This window comes from Rattus norvegicus, chromosome 3 (genome assembly GCF_036323735.1).
Source record: "Rattus norvegicus strain BN/NHsdMcwi chromosome 3, GRCr8, whole genome shotgun sequence".
Lineage (NCBI taxonomy): Eukaryota > Metazoa > Chordata > Mammalia > Rodentia > Muridae > Rattus > Rattus norvegicus.
Window position 1 is genome coordinate 151633235 of NC_086021.1, and position 12706 is coordinate 151645940.

The 12706-nt window shown below is 44.9% G+C and overlaps 1 protein-coding gene across 1 annotated transcript in view; it reads left to right on the top strand.

Moving 5' to 3' along the window:
* The window catches only part of Pcsk2 (proprotein convertase subtilisin/kexin type 2), a 302691-nt gene extending 299297 nt beyond the window's left edge, over nucleotides 1-3394 (top strand). Inside the window, exon 12 of the mRNA NM_012746.2 lies at nucleotides 2698-3394. Within this exon, the coding sequence (NP_036878.1) occupies nucleotides 2698-3184 (487 nt within the window). The 3' untranslated portion in view covers nucleotides 3185-3394. The remainder of the gene's footprint in view (nucleotides 1-2697) is intronic.
* The last annotated feature ends 9312 nt before the right edge of the window (nucleotides 3395-12706 follow it).

The window sequence follows — 12706 nt, forward strand, 5'->3', positions numbered from 1 at the left end:
ACCAATAATGACTTGCGTTCAGCAGGTAGTGAGTAAGTTCCATGGCGTGGAATGAAGGCAGTTATTACAGTGACCATCCTAATTGTTGGCTTGTGTGTTTCCTGATTGGACTTTTCAAGTGAGCCAAGACTACAGGAATAGGATGATCTGTTCAGACTATGTCAGGCATCTTCCTGACTTCATTCATTGCAAACCCCAGACTCCTTGGATACCATCTTGTGAAGCCCTTATAGACCTGCTCCTGCCTTCACAGAAACCCCGTGGCAAACTGTTTTCGGATAAGGTGCTAGCCATTCTAGAGATCTCCAAAGGGTGGCCAGAACTCCTGCATTGCTAAATCTATGTATCCCCAGAACCTGTGAGCCAGGAAGAAACTGGCAAACATAAACACAGAAGCCCAGGACCCCGCCCACATATCATTGTCCTTATCATGTTCAAATTCAACCAAAACAGTTTCCACTTGAAGTAACTATCAAATCAATGAATAAGAAGTTAATTATGTTAAAATTCTAAAGTAACCTTTCAGCTCTTCACTCCTGCTCCCTGCATTTCAAGTATTCCATGGTCATACTCTAGCACAGTGCCTACTGTACTGGCGTGCAAAGCTACAGAACACACAGTAGGAGGTTCTGTAGGCCAGCGCCAACCCAGCCACTTATACATGTCTCTGTATACACACATGTATCTAACCTGACTTCCTAAGCTGGCTTCAGGACTGCTAGTCAACAAATTCTGAAGAACCTAGGACTAACATATCATTTCCCCACCGTCCCCGGCTCTCTGTAACCAGTGACTGCTTCGTGGGTCATCAAGCGTTGGTGACATCTCACTCCGTGGAGATACCTATTTTCCACATTCCTTCTACAGCTGCTCTGATAAAACGCCCTGCCCAAAGCAACTTATCCGGTGCATATTTGAAGGTTATAGTCCGTCCTGGCAGGGAAGGTACAATGGCAGTGACTCAATGGTCAGATCCCATCCATAGCCAGGGAGCAGAGAATGATAAATGCCAGTGTTCAGCTTATAACGATACAGTTCCGAGTCCCCATCCAGAAAACAGACCCACATACAGCAATTAACCCATCCAATATCCTCCTTCACAGTCATGGTTAAAGGCTAATGTGAGTCTAAATGACCCCTCACAGACGGACCTAGAGGCTTGTCTCCTGGGAGATTCTAGATGCCATCAAGCTGTCAATCCATATTAACTATCATAGTTTTCAAGTTGCTCAGGAGAGTATGCCTTAATTAATCGAACATAGCGTGTGCTTCCAGAAAACCCCTCGGGTTTGTGATCTTGGTTCCAAGGATAATACAGATTCAGGCGTTGCCACCAAGCTGGCTATGTGTGGCGAGCATCTTTTTACAGATGTGTTCTACAAGATCCATGTTTCTAAATAGCTATCATTTCACAAAAACAAGTAACTGTGTGCTGTTTGGAGTTCTAAACGTAAAGCCATACAGAACGAGGATACGTCATAGACAAGGAGTCAAGGAAGAGCCCTACCACGTACTACGAGCCAGGCACTGTGGTTGGTGCTTTCTACACAGTCACTAACCTCACAGGCCCACCTACAACAGACACATGTCATACACTTAAATAATTTTTCGATCTCTCACGACATGTAAGTGTAAATTCTAATCCCAATAAGTGTGTTTCCAGACTTCTCCCATCATGCCATGCTGTCCTCACATAGTTTGTGTCTAATGCAGGGAACCTTTGCATATTCAAATTCATATTCTCCTGGAATGCATAGATGACATAGAGGATGCCAGGGCTGGCCTCCCAGGTCCCCAACTCTGGCCAAACACACCCCCAAATCAACTGATCTTCATCTGAATAAGTGAAACCAACTTCAGCATTGTTAGTGGTAGAAGAGTAGAGCGTCCCCAAGCTAAAAATCAAACGTGCTCCAAGATTCAAAATGATACTGTAAGTGGAAAATCTCACACTGGATCTCATGTGACAGCTTCTGGTGAAAACATCACTGTATAAATAAAAGTGTTATTTATGCTTACCTTCAGGATGGCGTATAAGGATATAAAACATACATGATTTCTCTGTTTAGACTTGGCTTCTATCTCCAAAATATCTCATTATGCATAAGCACATATTCCAACATTCCAAATCGAAAGCTCTTCTAGTCCCAAACATTTGCAATAAGGAGAATTCCATCTGTGGGAGCCGTTAAATCAAGGGAGCGCCCATCCAAGGGATTTAGCACTTTAAAAAAAATGCATTGCGGAAACTTCTTTTTGCAGTGGGCAGCTAGCTGTCCCAGCAGAGGCTCATAACTGGACAAAGTACTAAGAATAAATGACTATTGAGTCCTCAATCCTAAATAGCACATTTTTACCAAGTCCCCAAGACTCAGAAAACATTGCGGAAGGGGGGACAAAAAGAATGTGAGAACCAGGAGATAAGGAAGAGTGGTGTGAAATGCTCTTTTCTGGCCTTGACATGGTCATGTGCTCATTAAATCACAGCAGCTGTGGTCACCTACACACAGTCTACACAAGACAGAGGCCTTGACGGGGTTGGGGATTTAGCTCAGTGGTAGAGCGCTTGCCTAGGAAGCGCAAGGCCCTGGGTTCGGTCCCCAGCTCCGAAAAAAAAGAACCAAAAAAAAAAACCTCTTCTCATGGCATAGATACCAAATAACCTCTTACCAAATCTCCTCCTCTCTCTGTCCTCAGGAAAATACCACCCACCGGCAAGTTGGTACTGACCCTCCAAACAAATGCATGTGAGGGGAAAGAAAACTTCGTCCGCTACCTCGAGCATGTCCAAGCTGTCATCACAGTCAACGCAACCAGGAGAGGAGACCTGAACATCAACATGACCTCCCCGATGGGCACCAAGTCCATTTTGCTAAGCCGGCGTCCAAGAGACGACGACTCCAAGGTGGGCTTTGACAAGTGGCCTTTCATGACCACCCACACCTGGGGGGAGGATGCCCGAGGGACCTGGACCCTGGAGCTGGGGTTTGTGGGCAGTGCACCACAGAAGGGCTTGCTGAAGGAATGGACCCTCATGCTACATGGCACCCAGAGTGCCCCATACATCGATCAGGTGGTGAGGGATTACCAATCGAAGTTGGCCATGTCCAAGAAGCAAGAGCTGGAGGAAGAGCTGGATGAAGCTGTGGAGAGAAGTCTGCAAAGTATCCTGAGAAAGAACTAGGGCCACGCTTCCGCCTCCATCTCCCCTTCCTCCCTGTCTCTGCCTCTCCTTGGTCCACAGTTCTGGCAGCCACCAGCCACCCAGCAATTCCTGTTACCCTCACACAAGCAGTCCCAGCCTGGTCTGAAGCTTTGCTTGCTCTCAATGATTATTTTCACTACAATGGAAGCAATCATTTTTATTCTGTAGCCCAAATATAGCGTTCCTACCAACATCTATGTCCTATGTGTGATTCGACCTTTATTTCTGTCCTGTACATGGGTGATTATACTGCACATGACACCAGGACAGCTCTGCCCTCGCTTTTTTTTTTTTTTCTTCCCATAACCGAGAAGAGGAGAGAACGCATCTAAAAAGCCACAAGTGGTGACTCAAGAATGTTTGTGGTCTCAGCTGAGATACTGACAGAAAGTGAACTCCACAGCATAGCATAGGGGTTGGAGGGTGGCTTGAATTAAGTGAGACTAGTCAGGGATGTAAACTGATGATGAGAAAGATGCTGTCCCCACAGAGCCCTAAAGCCCCAAACTGGACAGGCTCGGGGAGTTTAAAAGGCATGAGCTTTGAAAATTTACTCCTAATACCCAAGTCGTGTTCCCCCTGCTCTGCCAGGATGACATAAAATGGAACCACGTGGCTCTTCTGTCACCAGCTGCTGCTCTGTACTGGGATTGAACACACTGGAGCAGCCAAAATGCCTCTTACATTGAATTCATCCACACACCGCAGTTTTCAGGGACTCTTTACACAGACATCCGAGAGAAACTACAAGGTCGGTCCAGCTGCTTTCTGGCAAAGAGCAGTTTACCAGTTGTAGAAATAGGAGCACCCTTTTCCTGAGTGGTTTTAGAGCTCTCCTTAGGATGCAACCAAGAGGCAAGAGGGTTTTTTTGGTTTGGTTTGGTTTGGTTTGGTTTGGTTTGGTTTGGTTTGGTTTGGTTTGGTTTGGTTTTTGTTTTCATTTGTTTTTGAGAGCTTTGCCCACACCAACCGGGGCTTTGATTTCCTAAAACTATCGCTAGATTGCAATATCTCCCTCCCTCGAGTTGTAATCTCACTGATGTTCTGGGGAAATGGGTCACAGGGGGCACATCAGAAGACCTCTGGTTGCAAGGAGCTTGTTGCATTGAGAGGGACACGTGCCATGTCATTCCCCATAACTCGAAACCTGAAGGGAGCAAGAGACAACCTCTTTCAGGAAAGCACATGTCACCTTAGCAACCTTGAGAATATCTGGCAAGCACCCCAAAGGTGACAGTTGTCAACTTTAAAAGACACCGTTTCATTCCCAGTCATTACTAAAGAAACCCACTGTCACTCGGTGTGCTCTCCTAAGGACTGACTTCCCACTCAAATCTTAGTGTCTAGTCCTCCTACGCCACCCCAAGTTCTTGACCCCCACCTTCCCTGAAGCATGAACAGAACCTGGAGTTCCTTTGCTGAAGCCAGCAACTCAGAAGCACTAAGGTTCCATCCCTGGGAGGCAACTTTGAGAGAGCATTCTGGAAGGCTTTTTCATTCCTTTTCTCCCCTGTTTTAACATGGACTTTGTCTTCTCTGACACCTTGTAACTTTCCCTGTATCATGCTTTTGAGTGTAATAATCTTTATGATTTCTAAAAGAAATTTAGTACCTGTTGCAAAGGTCTTTTTAAACCACCTTAGATTTAAAGAAAAAATGGTAATCATTGAAAATTCATTTCACATTAGTGGTCTGGAAATAAAACCAAAGGACATTCTGTGTGTGCGTATGCATAAATGCACACAGAAATATATATATACATATGTAGACTATATACATGTGTATATGTGTGTATATATACTTGTATAAATGTACATACACACATATACCTAAATATGTGTGTATTCTGTATGTATTGAAGACACAGACGCCATATACATCTCTAAAGGAGTATTCAGAAAATATCAAAGTGATTCCGGCTGAGTAGAAAGCCGGTAGAGATTCAGGTGAAATGTTTGTTCATTCCTTCCCATATGGCACCTCTGTAATTTTGAAGCTCTCTGTATAAACATTAAATGTCTTATATCAGCAGCAGAAATATAAAATAGCTGTCCATATTTTCACATTTGTGGTACAATTTATGAAAATAGAGAGTAACTTATCTGCTTCTTAATAGAAATGGCAAGTTTTGATATGAGTATATAGTATATAAAGATATATAGTGCTAAATATAAATATTTGGTCTCTATTTCATTGTTGGCATCAGTATTAACACCAACTGTCTAGCTAGTGATGTTTTATATGATGCCCCTGAGTCTGATGCAAGAGACAGTCATTTATTTTAAAGACTGAAAGCAAGTGAATAACAATCAGGTTAACGTTGTTACTCCCTGTGACAAAAATTTTTAAGTAAATTAAAAAATATATATGTTGTAAATTAGGAGGCTCAACAATAAAATATACCTTCTGGAAAAGATGTGGGATGTGCTGAATCTTATACAAAAACACTTCCACCCAGTGTTGGAGCCAAAACAGATCTTAAAAGCCTGCTTTAGTAATTATTCATGACAGATGTGGAATTAGCAGATAAGTCACGTGCAAATTATGATCAACAGCAGCATTTCTGAGACTTCAGTTGTCATCTTTGGTAGTGGGCTGTAAATTCAGTGTAGGTAGTCAATACCAGAACTCTTAAGAAGAGAGAACAGACCACTCTTGTATATTAAGTACTATACCTGCTCCCAGAGTCCGCGTGTGCATGCGCATGTGTGCATGTGTGCGTGTGCCTGTGTGTGTGTGTGTGTGTGTGTGTGTGTGTGTGTGTACAGGCATGCACCTGTCTTTCTTCCCACCTGAGCATGTATACTGGCACATGAGGTAAAGTGTATGCCTTATTGTGGGCCATGATCAAAAAACCTTTCAAACCAGGCCACCTTCAATCCCAACATTTGTAAGGCTGAGTCAGGCAGATCTCAGTGAGACTGAGACCAGCCTGGTTTACGTAGTGAATTCAAAGACAGCCAGGGCTACATAGAGAGACCCCGTTTCAAGAAAAAGGTATCTTTAGAAACATGGTGTTAGGGCTGGAGAGATGGCTCAGCAGTTAAGAGCACCCGACTGCTCTTCCAGAGGTCATGAGTTCAATTCCCAGCAACCACATGGTGGCTCACAACCATCTGTAAAGAGATCCGATGCCCTCTTCTGGTGTATCTGAAGACAGCTACAGTGTACTTATATATAATAAATAAATAAATAAATCTAAAAAAAAAAAAAAAAAGAAAGAAACATGGTGTTAGAGCACACTAAGCTAGATGGTGTTAGAGCACACTAAGCTGGATGGATTTATGCTGTAACCCCAGACTCCGGAGCTCAGTGGCTCAGTGCACAGGTTTATCTGTCATTCCCATGAGTTCAAATACGGGCTGGGTAACTCTCCAAAGCTGCGGATCTCCAAGCACCGAGCAGGGTCTAGGCCATTTCAGCTTTGTGCTTAGTGGTCTGAACATAGGGTTGCTGAACTCACCAGGCATCTTCTCATCCTCCCACTCTGCTCAGGAGACAGGAGACGGGCATACACTCTGCCCTCAGCACCAACCAGTTCTTAGCAAAGATCCTACATGAACACTGAACAACTGGGAAACGTAAGGCATCTAATGTAACAGGATACTCAGTGGGCATCAGACCCCCTATCGTGTAGCCTGATACTCATGTAAAACACATTTTTAATTCTGCTTTATACAGTCACCTTTCCTCGTGGATGGTACTGTGCATTATTGCAAACTAATTGTACCTCACCTCATGTGACCCTATGTCCTTCTAAACATTGTTTTAAAGTAATTCATTGTAAATCATTTATAATGTTTTCTGATCCTATTTTTTATTAAACTCAATTATTAAAACTTCAAGTGAGCCTATGACTAAAAACACATGTGGAAAGATATAAGGCCCAAAGTTTGGTTTTGTGACATTGAAACATTATAAGCCAATAAGTTTGTTCACACACTGATACACTAAAGATTAAGGGGTGTGTGTGTGTGTGTGTGTGTGTGTGTGTGTGTTCTCTTTGTTCACTCTTTTTTATTTGTTTTACTTTATACACATTCTACCTGTGTGCCTGTTGGATCCCTTGGAACTGGAGTTACAGATGGTTGTAAGCTACCATAGGGACGCTGGGGATTGAACCTGGGTCCTCTGTAAGAGCAACAAGTGCTCTTAAGAGCTGCGCCAACTCTCCAGCCCCATTTTTAAAAATTCTTATAGAGTTATTACTCTGTGCCTTATAACACATGCCATTATAAATGAATGATGGTTTTCCATACATCGGTCACATTCATTAATTCAAGTGATGGTATGGAAAACACACAGTGCAAAACCAGATAACTGTATACCTTACAGGTTTAGATAGAAAGATAAATACTAAATTAGATGTGTTGACTTTGTATCCAGAGTGTTTGTAGATGCAAGAATATAATGTGTTCAAAAAAATAAAAAGAAAGCCACAAAGATTAGAAAGAGTGGGTGCGAGCATGAAATAATTAACACCAGCACATGTTTCATGAGCCAGTGCAGATGGTTCAGTTGTATCCAGTAAAGCATTTCTCTGCCACCTAAGAGAGTGAGTTGATAGAGAAGGAGGTAGAAAGGACATTCAGCCCAGGGGGACTTAGAATGAAGAGACAGGCTGACAAAAACTGGCAGAGAGCTACTAGCACATAGGAGAAACCGAGTATCTGAAAAGTGGGAGTCTCTCGAGAACGGAGACCAGTACACTAGGTGAGCCAGGCCCAGATGCAGTGCACTGAAATCCATCTGCTGCCAGGAGCCCCACCCCGCATCCGGCCACAGCTTTCTGGTGTCTCCCTCAACTTGGCAAGAATATTAACTGCATCTTCAGGAATACACACACACACACCTAGTCCAGAAGGAAAGTTCTTTCTACTGCAAATGTGCCAGTGAGTGAGGGTGGTGGGGGATTTCCTCTCTAGTCTCTTATTCATTTAGTTAAGCCATTTCTTTTCATTAAAAAAACTGATCAGATTTGATTTCAGATTTCTATAGAATCAGGACGCATAAATTCTCCAGCCGGGGCTGCTAACTCAGCCCAGAGCGGGTAAAGCTTGGTACTGCTGAACTCCTAATTCTCAGTCTGAGTGGACCAGGGCAGGGTTAGGGTGAGAAAGCAGTTACAAACCTCAACCCACAAAGTTCAGAGGCCAGAGCAGCCCAATCCCCTAAATCTTACATCAACTGTCACCTGTTTATAGACCAAGGAATCTTCTGACTCATGGGCCTTTTCATCCCAGCACGGAGTGCAAAACCTATTGCCTTATCAAAATCCTGCACCCAAAAGAATGTTCCATGAACTATTCCCATTTTCCCTTGTGGCCCCACGCCCTCACACCAGTGACGGGCCATAGGTGACAGGTAGGTAATGTTGTCAGAGGATGCACACATGTAAGCAAAGAGGCAAGAGTGGCTGCTAAGGGCACCAATGCCATGGGGCTATTGCCCCAGGAACCAATCTCAACTCAAAAGTCCTTTTATTTATTTATTTATTTACTTACTTACTTACTTACTTACTTACTTACTTACTTTTTTATGTGTTTAATTTTTGCATCAGTCTGGCTTCAACTCAAACGTTCTATTACTTATTTATTTAGCATCAGTCTGCTTTTTTTTTTATGGCATTTAGTTGCTAGTATGCAAACCTAGGAAAATGGAGGCATTTGCTCCCAATGATACCCTTTGTCATTAGTGTGACAAATACCATGAGTTTTGAAGTCACTTCATTCACCAATAGATGGGCTAACCACAGATATATGACAGAAATTTTTCTACGATGAATATGATTATAATGGTTACTTCAAGATTCCCCCCTATAGGTTTCAAGCCGAGGGAGTAACTACATGGAGTTTACCAATGTGAAGGTGGAGACGCAGGTCAGAATCTCCTCCCGATGTTCTAAGCTGAATTTGTGGCAGGCCCTGTGGGTGCACTGCTGTCAGAAAGACAATATACTATAGCCATGAACCAAATCCAGGCATGCCTGTGTTTGTAAATACAGTTGTATTGGAAGGGCGCACCTGCTTGTCTTTGTTCTGTCTGTGATGGATTACAACAGCAGGGTTGAGTGATGGTAAAAGGCACGATGTGACCCTTACTTATTTAGTGCGTCTGTGTGGGTGTTCATATTCATGGGTATATGTGTGTCTTTGGAGGCCAGAGGTCAATGTCAGGCATCTTCCTCAACTGCTCTCCACTTTGCTGTTTGAGACATGGTGTCTCACTTGAACCTGGAGCTCAACTGGCTGGCTAGCAAGCCCCAGGGATGGATCCTCCTGGGTCTGTCTCCCCAGGTCTAGGGTTACAGGTTTATACCACCACTTCTGGATTTTTTTCTAAGTAGGTGCCAGGGGTAGACCTCAGCTTCTCAGGCCTACGAAGCAAATGCTTCACTGACTGAGCCATCTCCCCAGTCCTTTAGGGAAGAAAATTGCCAACCCTTTCAATGAATCTCTTTGACCCATTAGGAAGACCCTTGTATAGTTTCCATAAATACCAAAACCCAGGCACTCTATCTGCTTGCAGTATTCACCAACTGTACAAACATAGCAGGCCTACTTGGAGCAGGCCAAAGGAGCAAAGTGTCAGTGCCCAAGGGTCACCCTCAACTAGAGAAGGATGGGAACTGCTGATGTAGGATATCTGCTTCCTCACCTCCTATTGGAACAACTTGAAGATTTTCTAGTCAGTCTCTTAAGAGGTTCCCAACAGGATGCAGTCAATTTGTCCATACTGGTAGCCGGTCCGTCACTGCATCCTGCTTGGCACATCCTTTCCTTATGGCACACCCCATCCCTTCAACACTCAGGAGACAGAAACCAGAACAGAGCATTTAACAGAGAGAGTTTAATAATATGGTAGCAGAAATTGGGCAAAAGAATTGCTAGTTGACTCAAAAGACAAAGGAAATATTAAGTAGCACGTGGCTCGAGGCATGTGTGATACGTGGGAGCCTCAGTCATCCAGCCTCTAAGGGGGTACCTTGGCCTGTCTCCTCAGTGTTGCCAGGAAATGGAGTATAAACACATAGGCAAGGACCTTAAAGATGGTAGCCTACACCTGAACAGAGTGAAGCTGGAATCGACTCCAGTGGAGGTGTGCACACATACAGGTGTGCACATAACAAGTGGTCATCTGAGTGAGGGGCAGGGGTCTCAGTTTCCCCTCAGGTTAGCCGATGTTCCTTAACATGAACCTTATACCATTTTACTTTGTAAAAGCAATGTGCAAGAACTGGGCCTATTGCTCACTGGAAAGTGTTTACCCAGCATCCCCGAGTCCCTGAAATTAATTGGATTCCTACTAGAAAGAGACGGTGAGCGATGCTTAGAGGCCTTTTGAAGACCCATGCAGGAGAAGCCCAGGTGGGTCAGGGTGGTATTAGACAATGAATTCAGGTATACATAGGAGAGGCTGGAATTAATGTCCCCTGTGCCCCTAGACCTCTGAGGAGGGCTAAGTGGGTTAGTATAGGTACCTCTAAGCCACTGAAATCAGGTTGATACATGCAGATGCTGAAGCAACTGATATCCAGACTCAGCTGCAGCTCCTCAAGGGAGCAGGGTGAGGAAGCTGGATTCACCTCTTCAGGCCACCAGAGCTGAACGCTCTAGACCAGGGAGCTTCCAGGGAACAGCTCCCTGCCCACCCGCACCTCTGAAGACAAGTAATCCGGGACGGAGATGATGGCAGATCTGAGGGTTCAGCGAAGGTCTGCTTCCTGGTTTTTAGACAGCAGCTTCCAACTTAACCTCACTTACTGCGTTGTGTAAGAACATTGCTCTCATTCATGAGGCCTACTCCTTCAGCTGCCATCACTTTGGGAGTGGGATCTGGGGGCACTGGGACACAGCAGAAGCATTACCAGGGTGGCATGGATGGAAACAGTAAGCAAACAGCAAAGGGTGGTCATTCCCCCTCCTGCAGCCTGCATGCTTTCCCACTCCCCTCTAACGGAGCACAGCTGGCAAGGTCTGAACAAGGGTCGTTTGGAGAATCCCAACCCAATGATCCCCGAGAAGCAAGAGGATTGGGAATTGGAGACAAGAGTTCATGAGCCAGCACACTGAGCTGCCATCACGGCCAACGAGCCACCAATGCCCAGACCTTGTTTAGTCTCTACTTTGGGTGAAAACCAACAGAATTCAAACCTCTCTGGTTCTCTATGGACCCCAACTCTTGATAACCAGCAGTTAGTTTTAGGACCATTGGGGTTGCACAACAGAAACCAACTCCAGCTCATGAAACAAAGCCTATGTGGTATGACTCTCAGAAGTAAAGCCTGACGAACTTGCCCAAAGTCTCCCCACAAAGGGTAGAGGTCACAGAGCGTCTCGGAGCCTGGATCCAGAGCAGGAATTAGAATGACCTCACGAGACCACATCCATTAGAGCAGTGGTTCTCAACCTCCCTAATGCTGCAACCCTTTAATACAGTTCCTCGTGTTATGGTGACCCCCAACCCTAAGATTATTTTAGTTGCTCCTTCATAAGTGTACTGTTGCTACTATTGTGAATCATAATGTAAATATCTGTGTTCCAAGTCTTAGCTGACCCCTGAGGAAGAGTCACTGGATCCCCAAAGGCGTCACGACCCACAGGTCAAGACGGCTGTGCTAGCGGAAGGCTGTAACATGTTCAGTCTTTGGCCTGACTTCAGTGAGACAGTGTCTTATGAGTCAAGACTGGTGGCTCACCCAGCCCTAGGCCAGTGAAAGCAGAATCTTGACTGACAGTGTGACTGGAAAAGGAAGGGAAGCCAATGTCAATCAGCATCTTAAGCTGGATTTTCCCAGAAGCTCACTCTAGGAACAGGGGTCAAGAGCAAGCAGCTTAGTTGAAAAGAAGCATCTATGTTGAGAAGGAAGTAAAATGGGGGCTGGGGGGGGGCAATGGGGTTTCCTCCTGGGCATCTGGGCTCAACTCATTGTGAACCTCCAAGAAATTATGCTGCATATGCCTCAGGTGTCCCAAAAGAGGAGGAGGGGGATGGAGTCTTCCACTCTGGGTCCTATCCATTCTTGGTTGAGGCTACACAGAAGCAGAGCTCCCAGCTTGCTCGGTGCGTGGAGCAAACGCTTTCTGCCATAGGAATGCCCTGAGGCAGAGAGCCCTATGTGCTTGCAGCCAGTCTGAGACCTTTGAGTGCAGACGTGAACCAGTACCACACAGCCACGTGGTACACACAGCCGTGACAGGGATCACCACCGATGCTTGGAACCTGACTGGGGTGGGAACTGCCATGCATCTTCTTTGGGGAAGAGACAATATTGGAATATCTCACTCCCAGGATAAAGTGAGAGAAGAAAGAGTGAAAAAGGGGATGAAGATCTTGTGCTGAACACTGGGGGGGGAGGGGGGGTGCACTTCTGAGTCCCCATTCTTATTAATAAGAAATGAAAACAAAAGGTTTGGACATCTTGAGAAGAGCTGAGAAAATAAACCAAATTTGCAGCTTTCCAGAGGGCTGGGGGGAACAGAACAAGCAAAGGCAGCAGGC